The 24,559-nt window shown below is 46.5% G+C and overlaps 1 protein-coding gene across 3 annotated transcripts in view; it reads left to right on the plus strand.

Annotated features, from left to right (window-relative positions):
- The window catches only part of LRRCC1 (leucine rich repeat and coiled-coil centrosomal protein 1), a 68,691-nt gene extending 48,691 nt beyond the window's left edge, over nucleotides 1-20,000 (plus strand). For all 3 annotated transcript variants that reach the window (XM_044273444.1, XM_044273445.1, XM_044273446.1), the window contains 7 exons: nucleotides 7,475-7,660; nucleotides 8,572-8,746; nucleotides 10,819-10,982; nucleotides 14,283-14,491; nucleotides 14,594-14,731; nucleotides 15,171-15,306; nucleotides 19,443-20,000. In XM_044273444.1, the coding sequence (XP_044129379.1) occupies nucleotides 7,475-7,660; nucleotides 8,572-8,746; nucleotides 10,819-10,982; nucleotides 14,283-14,491; nucleotides 14,594-14,731; nucleotides 15,171-15,306; nucleotides 19,443-19,565 (1,131 nt within the window). In that variant the 3' untranslated portion in view covers nucleotides 19,566-20,000. The remainder of the gene's footprint in view (nucleotides 1-7,474; nucleotides 7,661-8,571; nucleotides 8,747-10,818; nucleotides 10,983-14,282; nucleotides 14,492-14,593; nucleotides 14,732-15,170; nucleotides 15,307-19,442) is intronic.
- The last annotated feature ends 4,559 nt before the right edge of the window (nucleotides 20,001-24,559 follow it).

Genomic DNA, 24,559 nt, shown 5'->3' on the forward strand with positions numbered 1-24,559 from the left:
GACCTCTGACATTCCCAATCCACCCCCCTGGGTCATTTGGTTGATAATTCCCACCTGCGCATTCTAGTGGGGGCCCGCTAGAACTTCCCAGTCCACCCACTGGGGTCGTTTGGTTGATAATTCTCCGCCGGCGCCGTTCAATTAAGGACCTCTGTCCTCCCAATCCACCCTCCCGGGTTGTTTGGTTGATAATTCTCCACCTGTGCAATCCACCCTCCGGAGTCGTTGGATTGATGATGCACCGCCTGCGCGATCCAGTGGACAGACCTCTAGAATTTCCATTCCACCCCTTGGGTCGTTTGGTTGATAAGTCCCTACCTGCGCAGTCCGCAACTGCCAGGGGCGAGATTCTGAGGGGTAGACCTTTAGGGATCGACCAATTATCGGTTTTACCGATATTATCGTCCGATATTCAGGATTTTGAACGTAATCTATACCGGCATCTATTTTGCCGATATTCTGATAACGTATTGGAAACACGGATCGCGCTGCTGACAGCGGTCTCCTTGTTCCCTCAGCAGCACAGGGGGGAAGGAAGCAGTGTCTCCCTCTGTGCTGCTGCTGCCGCCGCCAATAAGAGGAGAGAAGACAAGAGGAGGTGAGGGGCTGTGGCCACTGCGCCACCAATAAAGATAACTCATTAATTTATATTTAGGAGGTGGGAACTGGCTGCAGAATCACATAGCTGGCACCTCTATGACAAGTAGCTGCGATCTGCGATAATTAACCCCTCAGGTGCCGCACCTGAGGTGTTAACTGCCGCGGTTTGCAGCTACAACTAATAGAGGTCGGGAGCCGGCTATGTGATTCTGCAGCCAGCTCCCGCCTCCTGTATATGAATTAATGAGTTATCTTTATTGGTGGAGTTATCTTCATTGGTGGCGCAGTGCACCCCCAACCCCAGTATGAATCATTGGTGGCAGTGGCCACAGGGTCCCCTCTCCCCTCCTCCTCAATGGCAGTTCTGATCGGAGCCCCAGCAGTGTAAACCTGGTGCTCCGATCTGTTACCATGGCAGCCAGGACGCTATTGAATCCCTGGCTGCCATGGTCAGCTCCCTTTCTGCTGTGTGCACAAAGCACAGAGCAGCAGGGACAGTGTGAGGTCCTATTCACCCTGATAGAGATCTAAGGGGGCTAATAGTTAGTAAAAAAAAAACACACCTAAATATTAATTATAAATGAAAAATTAAAATTCACTGAATATCGGTATAAATTATCGGCTATTGGCCCGAAAGTTCACAGATTATCGGTATTGGCCCTAAAAAAAAAAATCAATATCGGTTGATCCCTAGTAGACCTACGCGTGTGTGAACCACAGCACATCTTCTCCTCGCAACCCCACCCTTCCTCCCTGGGTCACACTCGGACACACCCTCCCTCACAGGAGAGGGTCCGTCCGGGGGGGGGAGAATCACTGATTCAGACCCAGACATGAATCTGAAGCAATCTCCCAAGATTGCATCTACGGTGGCCAGCGGTACTTGTCGCCCTTCTATAGGCGGAGTACTTGCACTACTTCAGGATGCAGTACTTGTCTTATACATTGTTCCCTGCCACAGGTGGACTAAGTATGGTAACACTGGTTTCAGTGCCAGACGTAGGATTTCCCCCTTCTGTAGGTGGTGGAATTGCATCTTCACTGGGTTCAGTACCTGCCGTATGCATTAGCCCCTTCCTTAGGTGGCGCAATGAGATTATCACTGGCTACAATGTGTGCTGTATACATTACCCCCTTACTTAGGTGCATTAATTGCACTCCCACGGAGTACAGGACTCGCCACATGCACTAGTTCTCGCCGTGGGCATTAACCCACTTCATAGGTGTAATATTTTCTCTACCACTGGCTTAGGTACTTGCCGTATGCATTCCACCTTCCATAGGTAGGGGTAATTGCACCACCATTGGATACGGTCCGACTGTTACGCTATCCTTCCATACAGGACCGGTTCTAGGTGAAATGGGGCCCTGGGGCGAAAAACAATAAGGGCCCCCCCCCCATGACACTCGATGACTTTTACAGAAGAAACTGTATATTTTGGGGCACAGTGTAGCGGTATACTGTATATTTTGGGGCACAGTGTAGAGGTATACTGTACATTGTGTGGCACAGTGTAGAGGTATACTGTATATTTAGGAGCCAAATAAAATTTTTAGTCGCCAAATCGAAACCGAATGAAAATTTTGGTATTGTGACAACGCTACGCCGATCAGATCGGCGTAGGGTTGTTTCAATACCAAAATTTTGATTCGCTTTCGTCACCATAAAAAAGTATTGCTATACTCAATACCACGCAAAAAAGCCACGTGCATTTCGCATTTTATGAAACGTTCGGCCTGTAATTGAACAGTCCTATCCTATTTTTTGGGGTGACAAGGTGACTAAAAAATGGCGAATGCTCACCGCATAGGAGATATTTTTTTATAATTTAATAGTTTGGACTTTTCGGACGCAGCGCTATGTAATATGTTTATTTATTGTATATATTTTTATATGTAAAATTGGGAAAGGGGGGATTTAAACGTAATATTTTAGAGTACTTTCACACTAGCGTTTTTCTTTTTCGGCATAGAGTTCCGTCACAGGGGCTCAATACCGGAAAAGAACTGATCCGTCATATCCCCATGCATTCAGGATGCTTCAGGATGTCTTCAGTTCAGTCATTTTGACTGATCAGGCAAAAGATAAAACCGCAGCATGCTACGGTTTTATCTCCGGCGAAAAAAACTGAAGACTTACCTGAAGGACGGATCCGGCATTTTTCCCCATAGGAACGTATTCGTGCCAGATCCGGCATTCAAAATACCGGAATGCAGGATCCGTCCTTCCGGTCTGCGCATGCCGGTAAAAATGTGTAAAACGATACAAGACGGATCCGTCTGTCCGCATGACAAGCAGAGAGATGGATTCATTCTTGCAATGCATTTGTGAGATGGATCCGCATCCGGATGCATCTCATAAATGCTTTCAGTCACATCCAGATCGGTGGCTCCAACGGGCAGTTACGACGACGGAACTGCTTGCCCGATCACACTGCCGCAAGTGTGAAAGTAGCCTTAGTGTTTGTGTTTTATTTTTACTTACTATTAGCCCCCTTAGGGGCTGGAACCCTTGTCCTATTCACCCTTAGGCCCCTTTCACATGGGTGAGATTTCTGCGCGAGTGCAATGAGCGGTGGGGGCTATTTGATTCCGGCACCCGCCTCCTGTATTTGTATTACAGGTCAGTTTTCTTCATTGGTGGCGCAGTGGCCACAGCCTCTCCTCCTCCTCCTCCTCCTCCCATCCCTCTTCTTATTGGCGGAGGCGGCGGCAGCAGCAGCACAGGGGGAGGGAGAGAGCCCCCCTTGCCTCTATGGAAGTGCCGGCCCTGCCTAAAGTTAGTTGCGGGCCGGCGCGGGGGGCCCCTAAGGGCGCGGGGGGCCCCTAAGGACTCGGGGGGCCCGGGGGCAATTGCCCCCCTTGCCTCTATGGAAGCGCCGGCCCTGCTTCCATAGGCGGATTGTTGCACATCACCGTGCTTCCTGTTACATTTCCCCTTCCAAAGTGATCCACTAGCAGGGGAATAATACTAAGTGTCTTCAGATGCTGCAATTCACCTGCGCCAAGGCTCTAGGTGCCTTTGCTTAGTTCACAAGCGGGCGTGGCAACGGTCAGTACCCGCGGGTGCCCGTTACTCTTTCTCTAGTGGTATATGGATACGGTGGCTATTCCTCATTGTATCCTTCTTTTCCTTTGGTGCTAGTTTTGGGCAGGGGGTTACCTAGCATCAGTTATGGGCCTCCGTTGTTCCAGTCGGTCATCATATTGTCCGCATCAATACGTAGTGCGTACACCATTGCACATATATGGTGAGTACGTTCCAGCGAGTCGAGTGTTCACTGACTCTGTATTCTCTATCCACCACTCCTTCTTGGGAAGTGGTTATGCTGGCACTCTGGTTTAGCTGCTACAGCTTGTTCTCCTCCACAGGTGCAGCTTTTCGCTAATGCTCGAGTTCGTGGTCACTGCAGTGGGACATTCCCCTCAGGTAGGGGTCCTACCCTGGCACTAGCTTGGCAGTTGCGCCTGTTCAGTGCCCTTCCAGGTAGAGTTTTTAAGGTTCGCTCTACTTAACTGAGGCAGTATGGTACGTGGCTTCTATGGATAGTTTTAGGTCTCCCCCTCAGTTTTGCACTGACTGGGCAAGCGCTGGCTACTACTGTAGGAGCGGTATTGCGTTACCACTACATACTTGGGTTCTTACTGCACAGCACTTTTGTCAGGTGGTGGACTCTTTGGCTCATGGTTCATAGCCACCTCGCATGCCTTAGTAGTTCCTACGTTACTACCTTCCCTCATCTGCATTGCACGGGGTATTCGTTTGGTGGCCTTCCATTCCAGGCACGCTCCGGTCCCAACTGGTGGGCTGTGGCGCCCTCCACATCCCTCCTTCTACAGGGACTCTTCCATTGGTCTGGGTGTGCTAACGATATCTACACAAAAGCTTCCCGCCTTTCTCTCCAAAACCAGTGTTCCGGAAGCGTGTGACGTGGACGCCCTAATTTCTCCTTGGCGGGAGTTCTCCCTCCCTACGTGTTTCTTCCCCTCCTTCCCAGGGTTCTATGGAGAATCAGGATGGAGGACATTCCGACAAATCCTAGTCGCTCCGGATTGACCCCGTCGCACGTGGTACGCCAACCTCGTTCTCCTTCTAGGAGTCGACCTCGTGCCACTCGGAGTCTACCTTCTTCACAGGGTCCGGTCTTACATCAGCATTTAGATGACTGCGTGGCTATTGACGCCGCCATTCTGACATGAAGAGGGGTATGTCATCCGCACTATGATTCAGTCCAGGAAGCCTGCATCGCCCAGGATCTATTATGGGACCTGGAGGTCCTTTCTGGGCTTCTGTGAAAGCCGGGACATCCCCTCACTCCGTTTTTTCTCTCCCCACGGTCCTATCCTTTCTACAATCAGGGTTGGACCTTGGTTTAGCCCTTAGTTCCTTGCTGGGTCAGGTGTTGGCGCTTCTGTCCTGGGGAAGCTTCCAGCATCCTCTGGTTTCCCTGGTGCCCATGGAAACCTTCCATCTGAGAATGGCACATACGGTTCCTCCGTACCGTCCTTACCGCCTTGGGATTGGCATATGGTTGTCTCAGCGTTCCAGTCTCCTCCCCTTGAGCCCTTGCAGGAGTTCTCACTCTGGCTCCTGTCCTAGTAGGTAGTTTTTTTTCTTGTGGTTATCACATCCATTAGACGGGTGCCTAAGTTGGTGGTGCTCTCTTGCAAATCCCTCCCTGGTTCTTCACAAGGATAAGGCGGTCCCAGGCCCATTCCTTCTTCTCCCGAAAGTGGTCTCTAAATTCCATATTAATTACGACATTGTCCTTCCTTCACTGTCCCTCTCCTTCACACCCGACGGAAGGGAGTTGCATTTTGGACGTTGTCAGAGCTCTAATTATTATTGGCAGCCTCCAGTCCCTTCCGGTGTACTGATCCCCTTTTGTCTTCTGGAGGGTCCTTGCTAGGGATTGGCGGCCTCCAAGGTGGCGATTGTACATTGGATTCTGTCTGCAAGTGCTGAAGCATACCTCGCCGGAGAAGGGTTCCGCCCTTAGGTGTCACGGCTCACTCCACCTCAGCGGTGGGCGTTTTCTTGGGCTCGGAGGAATCGCGATTCGGCTGCACAGTTGTGTAAGGCGGCTACCGGTCCTCCTTACACATGTTCACATTAAATTACCAGGTGCATACTTGTGCATCGGCAGTCCCTACCTTGGGCCGCGTGGTCTTGCAGGTGACAGTTCTTGATGCCTGCAGGGACGCTTGCTTCCATGGGTCTGTGGTTTTTTCCCTCCCTGTGGGCTGCTTTTGGACGTCCCACGGTTCCTGTGTCCCCCAATGAATATGGGCGAGAAAAGGAGATTTTTGTATAACTTACCAGTAAAATCTCTTTCTCGCTCTTCATAGGGGGACACAGCACCCACCCAGTATTGTTGTCCGGCCACAGTTGTGGCTGTTGCTGGTTAGAACCCCGTTGGGTCTTTTGACATGGTTGGTATTCCACGTGTTTTTCTTGGTTGGCTTGCTTCTCCTACTGCTTGTACACAAACTGAAGCTCTCTCCAGGCTGGAGGGGGTATAGCTGCCAGGGGAGGAGCTAACAGCTTTTACTAGTGTCAGTGCCTCCTAGAGGACATAGCTGTACCCACGGTTCCTGTGTCCCCCAATGAAGAGTGAGAAAGAGATTTTACTGGTAAGTTATACAAAAATCTCATTTTTGGGGGGGTACTATGGTCACATGCAACTCTTTCCTATTTCCTGTGATATTATATCCATGGGTGTGTTAAAGCAGCAATAGGGGCACTGATAGGAGAATGTCTATGTAACTAGCTAGGTGTTGTTAGGAGCAGTGATAGGGGAGTGTCTAAGTAGCTAGCTGGTGGGAGGAGCTATAAAGTAGCCAGGTGTTAGGGGCAGTGATAGGGGAGCGTCTAAGTAGCTAGCTGGTGGGAGGAGCTATAAAGTAGCCAGGTGATAGGGGAGTGTCTAAGTAGCTAGCTGGTGGGGGGAGCTATAAAGTAGCCGGGTGTTAGGGGCAGTGATAGGGGAGTGTCTAAGTAGCTAGCTGCTGGGAGGAGCTATTAGCCGGGTGTTAGGGTACTTTCACACTTGTGGCAGGACGGATCCGACAGGCTGTTTACCCTGTTGGATCCGTCCTTCCGCTGTTTTGCCGGACCGCCGCTCCGTCCCCATTGACTATAATGGGGGGGGGGGGGGGGGCGGCGCTCCGGCACAGTACGGCAGTTTGCGGTCAGAGGCCGCAGGACTAAAAAGTCGGACATGCAGGACTTTTAGTCCGGCGGCCTTTCGCCGTGCACTGCTGTACTGCGCCGGAGCGCCGCCCCCGTCCCCATTATAGTCAATTGGGATGGAGCGGCGGCACGGCGAAACAGCGGAATGACAGATCCGACAGGGTGAACAGTCCTGCCGCAAGTGTGAAAGTACCCTTAGGGGCAGTGCTGGAGCTTTGGCAGAGAGAAGAAGTGCATCATGGGTTTGGTTGGCCACAGCAACAGAAAGTGCTACATACAGGATGGAAACAAATCAAAGTGAATGGTATATGTGGAGAAAACGGGTCAGGAGAGTGCAAATTGGAAAAAAAATATATATGGGGAAGATGTACATGAGGTAAGTAGCTTATCTGTTAAAGACCATAGTAATCCCGGAAAATCCCTTTACGTCATACGCATGCCTGAGACTGCCGTTGCCATGTAACCATTTAAAGTATATATATATATATATACAGTATTTTTTATTTATTTTTTTGTTACTGGAATTCACGGAATGGAAATTGCAGTTTGCTACCCTTCACCATCCTGTTTTTCTCAACTTTAAACGTGAAACATAAACGTGATGTGAACACAGCCTTAGTTGTCTAGCAATCATAGTATTTCTAGATGAGTTTTCATACATAAATGTTCTCTATATTGTAGGTTAAAGAAGCCTTTGACACTGTGACGGCAGAGCTAGCAGAACATAAAGAAGCGCTCTGTCACAGCCGTCTGAAAGCGAAGCAATCAGCGAGTTTAATTCAGGAGCTCACCACCATGGTAAAAGAACAGAAGACCAGGATAGCGGACATCACTAAAGCAAAGCAAGAAACCATAAGTTCTCTGAAAGTAAGCTTTTCTTTTAATATTATCCACATTTAACTTGTGGAGTAGCCGGTCTCATCAGTATTTCAGATATTGGTCAGGAAATTCATCACAGCAGTTAAAAAAAAAAAAAAAAAAAAAAGAAAATACAAATCTTGATCAGGTGGACGGGTTCTTTTTCCCCCTCAAGCTTTACCTGGTGACCCAGACCCCCCGAATGGTAAATGCTACATCAGGTGAAGTCACTACCAGGATGCACTGCATAATATGCTGCGTAGCCTGTCCAGTCGGCTAAGCAGTAAAGCCAGTATTTCACCAGGCGATGGTTGGGCTGTTCATAGGAATGCTCGTTAGTTATGATCCAGCTTGCACCGATTAGAGCAAACGCTCTTTTATCGGATAATTGGAATTTTTCAGAATGTTTTAAAAAATCTTCAGTTGTCGGCAGCAGATGGCGGCGTCTAATCACGATTTGCTGCCGGCAAACAACTAGGCAGCACGGAGACGAGTGATGGCATAACGATCGCTCCTCCCGATGTAATAGCGAGCCGCCGATTGCCGCCGGGTTGTATAATGCAACCTTAACTTATTACTGTCAGCAGCCCATTCCGCTCAGTATTCTGGGACAGGACGCTGTGCTGCAGTGTCACTAGTGATTCCCACCTTACATTTTAAGAACATACGATGAAATGGATGGCTTATTGATGACACAGGTGCTTGGGATCCATTACAGAACCTTTTTCATGATCAGATCTGGGTAGGTTTCCATGCTATGTCAACAACTGTACCGGAGATGTAGGTTACCATGCTGCCCCATCACAGATATGTATAGCCCATCATCTTTTCAATGTTATGTATTCAATGCTTGTAAAATTGGTTAACGTTACATATTATTCAGTGAACAGTTGTCAGCACTAATCCTACTATTTCTGTAGAGCAAAATACGCAACCTGGAAATTTTGGCGGAAGAAGAAAAACGGAAAACTGTTCAGATTGAGCTACTGAAGCAAGAGAAATCCAAACTTATTTCACAACTCACAGCACAGGAGTCCTTGATCGATGGATTAAAGGCCGAAAGGAAAATCTGGGGACAAGAGCTATCTCAGCAAGGTGAAAGCATGAAATCCTTAGTGTGACAGAACTTAGAATACTTTGTTCTTAAAGGCATCTCACAAGGACAGTCCTTTTTAAACGGCATCTGTCAGCAGATTTGTACCCATGGCACCGACTGACCTGTTACATGTGCGCTTGGCAGCTGAAGGCATCTGTGTTGGCCCCTTGTTCATATGTGCCCGCATTGCTGAGAAAAATGATGTTCAAATATATATGCAAATGAGCCTCTAGGAGCAATGGGGGAGTTGCCATTACACCTAGAGGTTCTGCTTTCTCTGCATCTGTGACCCTTATCTACTTTGATTGACAGGGTCAAGCGTGATGATGTTTTCACTTCCTGGCTCTGTCCATCAAGGTGCAGATCCCTGTTCAGCTCTGGCTCTTGGTTGGTCATAGCGCCAGATCTGTCACCAGCAGACATCGCCCAACAAACCCCACTCACTTCCAGTGAGATCCGTTTGGTTCCACTGAGGTCCTGACATGTTCTTTATAAACTAAAGCCACAACGCAGGAGGAATCAGGAGCTCGTTAGTGGCTGCTCTAATGTTAAAGGGCATCTGTCATTAGATTTGTACCTGAAACTGGCTGACCTGTTACATGTGCCCTCGGCTGCTGAAGGCATTACTGAGAAAAATGATGTTTTACTATATGCAAATGAGTTTCTAGGAGCAACAAGGGTGTTGCTGTTACTCCTAGAGGCTCTGCTCTCTCTGCAACTGCTGCACCCTCTCCACTTTGATTGCCAGGGCCAGGTGTGATGGCATTTACACTGTCTGCCCTGTCAAAGTACAGAGGGCACAGCAGTTGCAGAGAGAGATGAGATTCTAGGTGTAACTGCAACGCCCCCATTGCTCCTAGAGGATCATTTGCATATATTAAAACATAATTTTTCTCAGTAATGCGGCCACATATGAATATAGGACCAACACAGATGCCTTCAGCTATCAAGGACACATGTAACAGGCCAGCCAGTTTCATAGATACAAAACTGCTGACAGATGCCCTTTAAATAGAAGCTTTTGTAGGAATCAGCTGATTGTCGCAGGTCCAGCTTTAACCTTCAATGATCAGTTATTATCACTGAGGAATGCCATAACTGCCCATTCGTTTTGTGTTTACTGCAGGAGACATTTAGCATCACATGGAGGCCATATGCCAAACACAGTGGCATGCGTCACAGCCCTCCACTCGAGGTATATGTTTGGGAATATGCCCAGCATATGCCTCCGCCAGAAGCAAGGAGTGAGATGTGAATAGAACCTCAGCTTTATGTCAAAATGTGATATGAACCTACAGCAGTGCAGTTATCGGTGCCGGGTCTTGTGTGTCCATCACATGACCATATACCTACTTTTATTGAAGGCTCCCATTAAATTGTAGAATGAATCTGTGAAAAATTGGTTCTCAAAGTGTATTAGAAAGTTCTCATTATACAATAAATTCACTTTTTGGGCCCCTCCACACGTGGCAGAAACCACCATGGTTGGTTCACTTTGGATGCCGCGGACCCGCTCACAGCTTGGCTCCATTGAAAGGAGCTAAACTGCTAACGGACACCATCGGCGGCTGTCTTCACACTACACCAAGAAGGGACATGTCCCTTCTTGGCGTTGTTACAGCTTTAAACAGCCAGCTGGTGAACAGTAGCGCTGGCTCCCAATGGGAATCGGAGGCGACTTGGCGCGGTGTCCATGCTGCAGTTATGCTGGGAAATTCTACTATGTGAATGGGCCCTTTTCCTGAAACCCCCATTCCCCACTGGACCTTTGGAGGGAAGCACACTCATCTGCCTCCCCCAACTAGGTACAAGTATCTTCCATTCATGGCACTGGGTCACGTTCCGCTTGAGGGACATGTCACTGCTGCAGCGGCGCGCTTGGCCCTCAAGCATGCCAAAGCATACCAAGCGGGTAAAGGATCTCCATGAACGGAAAGAGCTGGAACTAGGCAGCAGGGAGTAGGTAAGTATGCTTCCCTCTATAGGTCCAGCCTGGAGTGATGGGGGGAGGAGGTGTAGAACCCATTAAGGAACAATCCCTTACATTGAATAAACTAAACTATTTTTGTAGGTGTTGCATTGGCCCAGGACAGAGGAAGGCTTGAAGCAAAAATTGAAGTCCTTTCCACTGAGATCGAGACGTTGAAAAAGCAAAACGAACGAGACAACGATGCCCTGAGAATCAAAAGTAAAATGGTGGATGATCAAACCGAAACCATCCGGAAACTGAAAGAAGTGAGTACATTGGTATTTTAGTGTTTATGGGTCACAGCGGACTTGTCCTGTACTTTCTGCCATTTATCAGTGGTTATTTTTCATGTACCCGTATTTTTTGCCCTATAAGATGCACCTGCCCATAAGACGCACCTAGGTTTTTGAGGAGGAAAATAAGAAAAAAAATTTGAACCAAAAGATGTGCTTTTGGTGGGTTTTGAACTGATGGTGGTCTGTGGATGACACTGTTATGGGGGATCTGTGGATGACACTATTATGGGGTATCTGTTGAGGACACTGTTATGGGGGATCTGTGGGTGACACTGTTATGGGGGATCTGTGGGTGACACTGTGACAAGGTTATGGGGGATCTGTGGGTGACACTGTTATATGGGGGATCTCTGGATGGCTCTTATTGGGGTCTCTGGGTGGCACTGTTATGGGAATCTGTGGATGACAGATATATAGCACCTTATGCTATGTGTCATCCACAGATCCCCTCCATAACAGTGTCCCTGTAGTGTGAATGACTCCCAATACAGGGGGTGGAGGTCGCATCTGGTTTTATAATGACAGCAGGACCCGTGCAGCGAGTGTATTCTACTACACGGGCCCCGCTCACTGTATATATTCGTATCTGTAATTGTAGGCATTGTTAATGTATACAAATTGTGGGTATCAGCGCCTGTATTACGGTACTTACAAGCGCTCAGTAGCAGAGATTATATACAGTGACTGTAGAATACAGTCACTGCACGGGCCACGCTGTCATAAAACCAGATGCCGGCCCCCAGCCCCTCCTCCCTCTCAGCTGGTACACCCGCCGCGCAGCATATAATAGAAAATTGGGCAAAATGCAGCATTTGCCCCATAAGACACACTGCTATTTTCCTCCCACTTTTTTTTTTTTTGGGGGGGGGGGGGGGGGGGGGCGTCTTTATAGGGTGAAAAATACGGTATCTGGCTTCTGTTGTGGATCCCCATTAGCCCATTTTTTCTGGTCCTAACAAATGTCATTCCTTTTCCACACATGGGACAATACATGGCTTTAAGGGGTTGGCCCATCGCACACACACCAATGTCCGATACCTCTGGGACACGCGCCTATCTCTAGAACAGGACCCCCAAAGTGAAGGAGAGAGTCTTGCGCATGCACAGAACTCCCATAGAAGTGAATGGAGAGCGCACCACATAAGCGCGGCCACCTCTTATGAGCTGAACTATTCTGGAGATAGGTGCAGACAGGAGCTCACATAAGACATCGCTGTCCTGCTTGTGCCCGCTCTGCTAAAGTCTGACTTACAGTTGCCCATGTTTGCCAAGATTTAGCGGAGCAGCACCGGTACAGGGCGGAGGAGCGATGTCTATCTGTCCTGTACAACGTTCAGCCCCAGGGGAATGTGTATTCTCATACTCTGAAGCGCGACAGGCACCTGAACTTCGGATGCCTAGAAAAAATAATAATAATTTTTGTAATACACATTATTATTATTTTAGTACATTTAGAATAGAATTTAATACAGTTTAGTTAAAACTTAGTTTACATACACTTACAAAAAGATATATACTTTTCCCGGTAAAAAGTATTTATGATGTCACAAGAATAATAAAGTGCCACCTAAAAATGGAATCGGACACAATCAAAAAGTGGAAACATCAACTCATCTCACTAGGGAAAAAGCCCTCACACAGCTCCGTCAATGGAAAAGTCAAAGTTATGGCTCTCACAATATGGTGACGCAAAAACATTTTTAAAAAGTGTTTTTATTGTGCAAAAGTTGTAAAACAGAAAAAACTATATGAATTTAACACCATTTTCATACTGACCCATAGAGTTGAAGGAGTTTTCCAAGACTTTTCTACTGATGACCTATCCTCTGCAGTAGCGCCGCGGCTTTGCCTTGGCCATGTGACACCACGTTCGTCAGTCACATGGGCTAGGAGCAGAATGGGGGTGAGCTACAATACCAAGCACAGCCGCTATACAATGTACGACGCCGTGCTTGGTCAGCTGAGAGAACCGAGTACCCAAACAGCTGATCAGTTGGGATCCCGGGTGTCGTACCCCACTGATCAGATATTGATGATTGGTGTTATCTGTGATCCAGCCCACTGCAGTGGTATTCATGCAGCATGCTATTAGTCAGTGCGGTGCTCATGAGGTCCGATGTTAGCCCAACCTTCAGGGGTTGACCTAATATCAGTTTCACAATTGTTATAAAATCAGAATCGATAGTCGGTGAAATAACAATCAAATAAATTTGATCAATCACCCAGCCCGAAGTTCGAAGAGAACCTGTTACGTTAAACATGGTCTTATAAAGCTGGAGGAGCTGAGCAGATCCGATTGATATATAGTTTTATAGGAAAAGATCCAGTAAAACGTATAATTTATAGATTTATATTCCTGCCTATTCTGCGCTTTCAAGTCAAGGGGCGGTCCTATGAGTGATTGAAGTCAAGGAGGCGGTCCTATGAGTGATTGAAGTCAAGGAGGCGGTCCTATGAGGGATTGGAGTCAAGGAGGCGGTCCTATGAGGGATTGGAGTCAAGGAGGCGGTCCTATGAGGGATTGGAGTCAAGGAGGCGGTCCTATGAGGGATTGGAGTCAAGGAGGCGGTCCTATGAGGGATTGAAGTCAAGGAGGCGGTCCTATGAGGGATTGAAGTCAAGGAGGCGGTCCTATGAGGGATTGAAGTCAAGGAGGCGGTCCTATGAGGGATTGAAGTCAAGGAGGCGGTCCTATGAGGGATTGAAGTCAAGGAGGCGGTCCTATGAGGGATTGAAGTCAAGGAGGCGGTCCTATGAGGGATTGAAGTCAAGGAGGCGGTCCTATGAGGGATTGAAGTCAAGGAGGCGGTCCTATGAGGGATTGACAGCTATCTGTGTATACACAGTCATAGAGGGAAGGCTGTCAGTCACTGATAGGACCGCCTCCTTGACTTACGGAGGCGGTCCTATCAGTGACTAAAGTCAAGGAGGCGGTCCTATCAGTGACTGACAGCCTTCCCTCTATGACTGTGTATACACAGATAGCTGTCAATCACTCATAGGACTGCCTCCTTGACTTCACTCATAGGACCGCCTCCTTGACTTCAATCCATGATAGGACCGCCTCTTAGACTTCGAAGCCCAGAATGAGCAGGAATTTAAATGGAAAAATTGCAAGTTTTACTGAATCTTTTCCCATAAAACGACATATATTTCTGCTTAGCTCTTCCTGCTCTATCTCATGCTGCCTGCAGCTCAGACACCATGTTCAATGTGACAGGTTCCCTTTAACATGGTTTGACTCATTCTCTCTCTGCTTTCTGTTGTCAGGGATTGCAGGAAAGGGATGAACGCATAAGAAAATTACGTGCAGAAAATTTGGAGATGGAGAGGACCTTAAGAGAACAAAACGATGAAAGAGAGAAACAATTCCAGGAGGTGAAGGAGAAGCTGGAAAGGCAAACGGAGAGAAAGGAGGAAATCAAGCTTCATCTAGAAGAAAAGGAGGCCGAGCTGCTGGATGTGAAGAAGGCTTACAGGTGATTAGGCAGCCGCCAGAGCAGAGGTTTTACTAAATGCAGCTTGTGCTGTTTGATGTGGAATCTGGGCTCATTTCAGGCATTTGCTCTTTCTGTTCACAGTGCAATGAATACGAAGTGGCAGGATAAAGCAGAATTACTAAGCCAGCTGGAAACGCAAGTCAGGCAGATGAAAGAAAATTTTGATGCCAAGGAAAAGAAACTGATTGAAGATAGAGACAAAAGCCTTCGAAACCATAAGTAAGTAAAGTGCTATTTCAGTTTAAAGAGACTGTAGCGAGGCAGTGAAACCCACCTCTTTATCTAAATGGTAGCTAACCTTATGTGGAGTTTAAGTGACTGTAAGTCAAGATGGCCACAGCAAAATGGTGACACAGGGTGACGAAGGATAACCTCATTGTTTATTACACAATTGGGTCTTTGTTTTGTTTTTTTCCTTTAGTTCAATGCACAAATTTAGAGTCACCAGTCCGTACATGTGAATAGGATTGTGTCTGCAGCAGGTGCATGATTTTCTCCAAGCCCCATTCAAATAAAGGGGATCCCAAGAGCTCACAATCTGCAGAGATAGTAATACGTTCTCCACTTGTCACTAGTGAAGAACGTCCTGTTGAATAGTCTCACAAATATTTCCCATGTGCCCCGTTCCCCTTTTTACCACTGATCTCTGTGTGCACAGGGTAGTGATGGAGAAGCTTCATTCCGTGGATGACGCATTTCGGAGACAGTTGGAGTCCATTCTGGCGGCTCATCAGGCAGAGCTTGTCAAAGTAGCAAATGAGAAGCAAAAGGAAATTGATGTAGCCAATGAAAAAGTAAGTGTTTGTATTAGAGACAAGCAAATCGATTTGTCTCATCAACAGGACTTCTTTACCTATGAGGGTCTGTTCCCACAGGTGAAGAAGACCCACCTGCCTCTAAATTGACAGGGCCGGACATTTCGCACGGCCCCAACAATTTTGCTGCCTTAGCAGCTGCTTCGATTGGCAGAGTAAAGGCAGAGTTTCTGCTTGACTGTGCAGGTGCTGCCAGGAACGGCGCCTGCACAGTGGCAGCTCTGAAGCTGGGCGTCTGCTAATCACAGCGGCAACAAAGGAAGGAAATATTTGTGTATTGTGTTACCTAGCCTTTTGCTGTGGGCTCCATGATGATTTATGTTCCTTTTATTTGTCCTCGAGATTCGAAATTTTACAGTAAAAAAAAAAGTCCCCGATCATCAGATGACTTTATTTGGCCTCAAATACTGCAGGCTATTACTTATTAGTGGCAAGTTATTAGCCCATCACTGATCCAGGTGGTTGCTGTGGACGACTCCTCTTATTTTATAAAATGCAGCTGGACTGTCTCATGTAAAGGCCTCATGCACACGACCGTATCTTCAGTCCGCGTCCGATCCGCATTTTTTGCAGATCAAATGTGCACCCCTTCATTTCTATGGGGATGCATACAAGCACACGGATGTCATCCGTGTCCTGTCTGCATCTGTGCAGTTGTGCCGCAAATTATAGAACGTGTCCTATTCTTGTCCGTTTTGCAGACAAGAATAGTAATTTCTTCAATGGGGCCCGCTAAAAGTTCTGAATGCACACGGACTGCATCCATATTTTGCAGCTATGCCGAATACGGTCGCGTGCAGGAGGCCTATGGGCGCACAGAAACCATTCTGAGTTTCAGATTCTAAACAATAGAAAATGGAGAGTCTCCACAGTCCCCGACTCTGTCAATAAGGGGCGCTGGTCTTGGGTAAAGCTGCACCTACCTGGGGCCCCCTTATTAGCATATGGCTGTTTCTGAGCAGCTGAGCTCTGGTGTTTTAGCAACAGTGATCGTGTTGGTAAAAATTGCTGCTGTGTATAAAGTTAATGTTGTCGGCTTTACGCTTTATCAGTATCAAAGACCGGCAATAGGAGACGCTCTGCAGAAACTGTTCACCTTCTCAGATAGCTGCACTGCGTGTGCGTTTTAGAATCTGGATAAGGACCACAATACTCACACCTCCTGCGTCTCTACTAGTGTTGAGCGAACTTGTTTTCTAAGTTCTGCGTCCAAAGTTTGGGTTCGGGTTATCGAAGAATCCAGATATGAATTCTGCTACCATGGACCATAACGGAATTTGGAATCCTTAACGGGATTCTTCAATAACCCGAACCTGAACTTTGGACGCATAACTTAAAAAACAGGGTCGCTCAACACTAGTCTCTACTCAACTGAACTGTAATACGGACGGCACATTAAAACTGACCGAAGAAGTAAGGTGGAAGCAATCATACACAGTCATAGGCTGGCCATACACATAGGGTAGCTGTTGGGCAGAAGACTATTGCTCCTCACCCCTTCATACACATGCCTGCTTAGCTCAGTTGAGCTTGCATGTCTACTAAACGGGGAGCAGGAAGAACGTTGCTGCATGAGAACCTCAGCTGCTGGCAGACCCCCGTACATGTTCACCTAATGGTGGTTATATTCTGACTGATGGAGCTGATCAGGTTTTAGTGACTTTTTTATTACCACAGCTGCATGTATTGTTGGTTCTCTGGCCATCTTATACGTTATTTTTTCATTGTTCTCATATCAGTAAATGAGAAGGATTGCAACAGTCTGGACTGGAGGTATCCTCTTTTTACACTGCCATTTTTATTTGCACCTCTGCCCTCCTGCTTGGAGCAAACCTTCCTGGTGGTTCAAAGTAACGGCCAAGATGTTATGTTTGTCTACTTCTGAAGTTTCTAAACTTTTTATATTTATGGGGATATGATGTAAAAATCAAATAGCCAACTGCAAAATGGGGAAAAAAAATAAAATAAATCCCCCCGGGGCCCCTATGGTCACGTACTGCTCTGTAGCACGTCACCGATGAGGCCAATTCATTGCTGGACCATGGACAAGAGATTGGCACTTCTGGCCCTATGGGTTCTATGAGCAGCGAGGACTGGACCCTCAGTGCTGGAATGCAGGGGCTTTGAATTGTTATGTCTCTTTTTTGAGGGATCGGACAACTACAGTGCTGTGTTATCTTGTGTGTTGATTGGGTGTGACTACTTTCCTACTGATCACACCGAGAGCCTCAGCCTATTTTTCTCTTTGCAGCACTAAAAGCACGATGTTACAGCCAATGGTCGGGAAGGAAGCTTTCCTTCCCGTCATTCGGCTGCTCGTTCAGTGAAGGAGACTGCTGTATTTACATGGCGCGATCTCCTTCACAGTATGAGGACGAGGGATGGCTACAGCTATAGAATCATTTGTTTCTGGGCAGCAGATCACTGCTGAGACCGCACGATCTGCTGCCAAGGAAAGATGATTGGACTGCCTGCACGAGCGACAAAATCACCTGATGAACCAGCGTTTTGCTTGTTCAGATTTGCGCCACATTTAGATGGTGAGATTATCGGGAACGAGTGTTCGCAGGAGCGGTCGTTCACGATAATCTGGACGATTATTGGTTTGCCTAAATCCACCTTTAGATCCTGCCGATATTACCCTGATTGAGCAACCAAAGCAAACTACAATACAGTCAGCTGAACTTCCTTCAGGTTATCGCTATTGATTGCACCAATATAAGGGTCCATTCACAGACCGCAAAAAATGGGTCCGCATCTGTTCCGACATTTTGCGGACCCATTCATTTTTTTCATTGGGGCCGGAATGTGCTGTCTGCATCCGCATTTGCGGATCCGCACTTCCGTTCCGCAAAAAAATAGAACATGTCCTACTTTTGTCCGCAATTGCAGACAAGAAAAGGCATTTTCTTTGAGAGTGTCGGCGATGTGCGGTCCGCAAAATGCGGACGTGTGAATGGACCCTAAGATGTAGCTGTAGCCGTCTTGCTTCATTCTGCGTAGCCTTAAAGGGGTTATCCCATGAATAATGTAAAAAATGAAAATCAGAACATGACTGTCCCTTTCTAATAAATCTAGAACAGGCCCTGTATCTCACATGGGTCCAGAGATCTCATTCGTTGCTCGAATTTCTCTTCTAGATGTACAGTGTTTCAGGCTGGCATCTCAGGGGCGTACCCTTTCTCGGGGAGGGAGATCCTTTCTGCTGCAGCTGGTGGCAGTTCAAGGATGGAACTGGGCACGTGCGTCCATCTCAGTGAGCCGGACAAATTAAGTGAATAACTCAATGGCTATACTTGATGTCTACGGCATCTCCATATGTTCCGTCAATCCAACAAAATATAGGGTTTTTATCATGCAAATAACCCCCTCAGTGCAACAAGGGTGGTGCTGTTGAACCCAGAGGCTTCTGTGCCACGTCCTTACCTCTGTGATGGACAGGTCAGGCAGTCATTGAAGTCTCGCAGGATCGTGTTCTACACATACGCAGTAAAGGGATGGAGACTGCCGGGTAGATGGGCAGTCTTTTTTTCAGAGGTTCAACGGAACATATATAGATGCCAGAGACATCATGGGACTCTGCTTACAATGGCGGATAGACAGCTACCAACCGTTTGACATAGTAGTATGTGGTGACAGATGCCCTTTTAAGGGATTTCCCAGGAATATTTATTGATGGCCTATTCTGTCCTTGGGATAGGCCACAAATTTTGATTGTCACTGCTTTGAAATAAACCTCGAGCAGTGCACCGGTCTCTTAGACCTTGCTGTTTTACCTCTTTTAATTTTATAAATTGCAGTATAGGGAGATCAGAGCCCCCAAATCTCTATTACTGCCAATTCAAATTATGCTTAAAATAGTCCCGTCCCATTCAGAAGGGAGTCCAACAGGAGGTACATGCTGGCGTTATTCAGATTTTTAGGATCTGTCCGCTCCTATATGTATTTCATAGAGAGAGAGACGGTGACAGGACTCTCTACCGCCATCTGGTGTCTGTAGCTACCTTACAAAGAAGATACAGATGTAGCAGAGTGAACGGTCACGCTTTTTATACATACTGCCTTAATTTCAGTGTCTGTGCCGTACTCACGCTTTTCCTACCTTACCATTGTAGGTTTATCAAGTAGAAGAAGAAATGCGCCAGCTACTCCGAGAAACTGCAAACAGTAAGAGGGCCATGGAAGAGAAGATCAAGCGTCTCACCAGTGCTTTATGTGACATTCAACAAGATCTTTAGCTTCTGATTAAGCGTTGCACTGAATTACGTTTACATCTGTTCATAGGTGTGTTGGTAACTTAGGTGACATTCAACTCATTGAAGAGTTCTCCTTTAACTAGTGTCCTTGTTGTCTTTCTAAATTATAACTTTAGTTTGTTAATATTTTTCCATGTATTTTAGATGAGGCTGAGGCATGATGACTAACAGTATATACACCCAAAGAGTATGTTCTCATTTGCACAGAGGAAAAAACACTTGTTTGATTTTGCCAGAATATAAAGCGGGGAATTGCTTTATGTACTATTCCCTAATCCAGGGTATCCTAACCATTTTTAAGACCCAATACAGCAAAATAAATTCCGAGTCCACACTAGACCGGAAAATGACTTCAAACACCTAAATTGACTTCCGACCCTAGAATTTGTTCAAACCACAAATTAAAGGGGTAATCTAATCCGTATAATGACCTCTAGAATGCCTGGGCCCCTCCTCTAGAGCAAAGTTACCTGCTCCCCAGCACCTGCACCCCTCCGGATCCCTGCACAGCCGCCGCTGCATCTCCCCATCGAGCGGATCAAAACATCTGGCGACGGGGGGAGCAGCCAATAGCAGGCTGCGATGGTGACCAGCCTCCCTAGCGTCACCCGCGATGCTAGGGAGGCTGGTCACTGTCGTGGGCTGCTATTGGCTGCTCCCCTCATCGCTGGGTGTTTTTTATCCGCGCAACAGGGAGATGCAGTGGCGGCTGTGCAGGGATCCGGAAGGACGCGGGTTTCAGCGAGCAGATAAGTATGCTCTAGAGGAGGGGCCCAGGCATTCTGGGGGTCATTATACGGATTGGATAACCCCTTTAACTCGGACACCTAAGTCAGTCTTCACACCAGACTGCTATTTCATATGCCACATAGGACAAAAAAAGTTATATACTTCCCTCTTCTCGCTCTTAGTTTCTCTCCAGGGCCCTACACACTGGCCCAGATGCTAGCCAGTGTCAGGACTAGGGATGAGCAAACCTGACGTGTTCGGGCGGTAGGGGCAGGGGTCCTGTCGGCTCCCTGTACTGAAGTGCCTTGTCATAACTGCTGCAACCCCTATATTTATGCCAGTGCCAAGTTTCGAATGGTGCTGGCACATGCACAGTGCAGCAAGCACAAAACTGGTCTGGAACTGGTCAGCCTCCATAGGTATAGCAGTGTCGTTCAAAAGGAATCTGCCAGCAGTTTTGACCATGCTAAACTGCTGACAGCAATGGGTTAGGGGCTGAAAAGAGGAGCTTTTATTATCAGGATCAGTGTGAATGTGAACTTATTATTTGCCACTTCTGTTCCTGTAAGTGCCCAGGAGGTGGAGGTTCACTGTAAAGTGCTCTCTCAGCTGAGATGTCTCAGCCCCTCCCCTGTGGTCTGAGAGACAGCCATTGTGGTCTCCTGCCTGGAGGTTGTCAGCTGTCACTCAGAGAGGAGGGGAGGTGTTCTGAAGCAGCTCAGTGCAGAGATCAGCATGTGGCAGAATAAAAGTTCATATTCACACTAATCCTGACACTTTTTAATTGGTAGGTAGTGCTAGTAATGGGGAACTATAGAGCCCTGTGTCACGATTAATCTCACCGCTCTTCTCTTGGCATAAACAGTCATGCTCCACCATATGTCCCAAACTCAAAAAATACTTTTTACCTCCTCCCTCCCTCCCAGTCCATTGTTATTCATGCAGCATTAGTGAAGTGCCTGTAAGTCTGACATTGTACTTCGGGCAGAGCTTCATTCACCCAACAGAGATACAATATATCTCTGTCCTTCAAAATCTTTGTGATCTGTGAGTGAAGGGATTTCTGCCATTTACATTACAACTTGTACACGTTAGATACAGGCAGACAAGCGAGCTGGTCCTCACTCCAGCTTCCCGCATGAAAGACTCTAAAAAGAGTAAAAATAGAAGTACACTATATGATCGATTTATTGGTGAAGAAAATCATTATAATGCAGTTCCCTATTTTATTACTAAGTGGTTTCAAAGGTAGACCCTTCACTTACAGGGGTTGTGTCACTTCAGCAAATGGCATTTATCATGTAGAGAAAGTTAATACAAGGCACTTACTAATGTATTATCATTGTCCATATTGCTTCCTTTGCTGGCTGGATTCAATTTTCCATCACATTATACACATCTCATTTCTATGGTTATGACCACCCTGCAATCCACTATAGGAAAAAGCACTAGCCTATATGCAGTCCCAAGGTCCTGACCACCAGAGAGGCCTGCGCGGTTTCCTATACTGTGCAAGCACGACCACCGATGATGGATTGCAGGGTGGTGGAACCATGGAAACGAACAGTGTATCATGTGACGGAAAAATGAATCCAGCCAGCAAAGGAGGAAATCTGGACAATCACAATACGTTAGTAAATGGCTAGTATAAACTTCTTCTACATAATAAATCCTATTTGCTGAAGTGAGACTTAGGCTACATGCACACAACCGTATGTGTTTTGCGGTCCGCCATCCATTTTCTTTTTTGCAGATCCAATGTAACAATGCCTGAAACGGACAAGAATAGGACATGTTCTATTTTTTTGCGGGGCTACGGAACAGACATACGGATGCAGATAGCACACGGTGTGCTGTCCATATTTTTTGCGGACCCATTGAAATGAATGGGTCCGCATCCTATCCGCAAAAAAAAAAACTGAATGGACATGGAAACAAAATACGTTCGTGTGCATGAGGCCTTATCCAGTAAATTATATTGATGACCTATCCTCAGAATAGATCATAAATATCAGATCACCGGTTCCGATACCCGGGATCCCCACCAATATGCTGTTAGAAGAGGCCGGATGCTCCGTGAGCACCGCTGCCTCTTCCTAGTCTAGTGATGTCACTGTACATCAGTCACATGGTCTATCTGCAACTCGGTTCCATTCAAATCAGTGAGTGGATTGGAGTGGAATGCACTGGAATTCAAGCACACCCCCTATACGATGTATGGCGCTGTGCTTGCTGGGAGCCCACCGGAGCTCCACTGAGCGCAGTGGCTTCTTGAAACAGCTGATCGGTGTCCGGATCCGTTCTGACACACAATGTAAGTCAATGGGAACGGATCTGTTTTCTCTGACACAATCTGGCACAATAGAAAACGGATCCGTCCTCCATTGACTTTCAATGTTGTTCAAGACGGATCCGTCTTGGCTATGTTAAAGAAAATACAAACTGATCCGTTCTAAACGGATGCAGACGGTTGTATTATCTGAATGGATCCGCCTGTGCAGATCCATGACGGATCCGCCCCAAAAGCAAGTGTGAAAGTAGCCTTAAAAGGGTGCACCACATATAAACAAAATCATATTATGGCAGTCAGTCAGCATTAGCTTATTGCACTAGATCTGCGGAGTGCTTCCTTGGCATTTTGTTCCGTGCCTCCACACTGCAAAAAAAAAAAAAAGGAACATGCAAAATTTTTTGCAGTGTGGATGGACCACGGACCCATTCCAGTTGAATGAGTCTGCATCCGCCAGCGCAGGCCACACAGTTGGTGCCTGTGCATTAGCAACCGCAATTTGCAGTCCCCAATGTTTGGCACAAGTTCGTGTGCGTGAGCCCTCAGTACTGTCGTATGTATCTCTCATAATGGCTTGCTTCACAATATCGCAAATGTGAATTCCTGGATTTGTGGAAAGTGTATGAAACTACAATGTTAATAGCTTATAAGTAGGAATGAGCGAATCAACTTTGGATGAAAAATCCGAAGTCAATTTGCATAAAACTTTGTTTTAATACTGTACGGAGCGAGCGTTCCGTACAGTATTAGAATGTATTGGCTCAGATGAGCTGAAGTTATTACTTTGCGAAGTCTCGCGAGACTACGCATAATAACTTCAGAAATTGATTTATACTGTAAAAAAAAAACATTTCCCGAACTCGGGTTCGGTTCCAAGGTACCAAAGTCGATTCGCTCATCTCTACTTATAAGCATACTAAGTAATAAAATGTAAACAAAAAACGTGTTTCGTTGTTTCTTGTTCCTTTGGTTTACGCTATTTGTGTGGAAGTTGATTAAGGCTACTTTCACACTTGTGTTTGTCTTTTTTGGTATTGAGATCCAGCAGAGGAAAAAACTGAACAGAATGCTCCAAAATGCGTTCCGTTCCGTTTGGTTGCGTTCCCATAGCAGAGAGCAAACCGCAGCGCGCTGTGGTTTTCTGTCTGCAATGGGATGCAGAGCAAAACGGATCCGGCATGACACACAATGCAAGTCAATAGAAAACGGATCCATCCCCCATTGATTTTCAGTGGTGTTCATGACAGATCCGTCATTGCTATTTTAAAGATAATACAACCGGATGCGTTCATAACGGATGCAGATGGTTGTATTATTAGTAACTAAAGCGTTTTTGCTGATCCATGACGGATCAGGAAAAACGCAAGTGTGAAAGTAACCTAAATTCTCTGTAAAAATTTTACCTGTAGGGGAATTCTAAACCACTTCACATCTATATATATATATCTACAGTGGATATAAAAAGTCTACACACCCCTGTTAAAATGTCAGGTTTCTGTGATGTAAAAGAAATATAAAAAAAAATGAGACAAAGTCATTTCAGAACTTTTTTTCCAGCTTTAATGTGACCTATAAACTGTACCACTTAATTGAAAAACAAACTAAAAGGGAAGGGAAGAAAATATAAAAATAAAATAATATGGTTGCATAAGTGTGCACACCCTTAAACTAATACTTTGTTGAAGCACCTTTTGATTTTATTACAGCCCTCAGTCTTTTTGGGTACGAATCTATCAGCATGGTACATTTTGACTTGGCAAGATTTGCCCACTCTTCTTTGCAAAAACACTCCAAATCTGTCAGATTGCGAGGGCATCTCCTGTGCACAGCTCCTTTAATGTTGCTGTAGGCCTGTTGGTAGCCTCCCAGACCAGTTTTCTTCTCGTCCTTTCAACAATTTTGGAGGGACGTCCAGTTCTTGGTAATGTCACTGTTGTGCCATATTTTCTCCACTTGA

This window comes from Bufo gargarizans, unplaced genomic scaffold (assembly GCF_014858855.1).
Source record: "Bufo gargarizans isolate SCDJY-AF-19 unplaced genomic scaffold, ASM1485885v1 fragScaff_scaffold_685_pilon:::fragment_4:::debris, whole genome shotgun sequence".
In the NCBI taxonomy this organism is placed as follows: domain Eukaryota; kingdom Metazoa; phylum Chordata; class Amphibia; order Anura; family Bufonidae; genus Bufo; species Bufo gargarizans.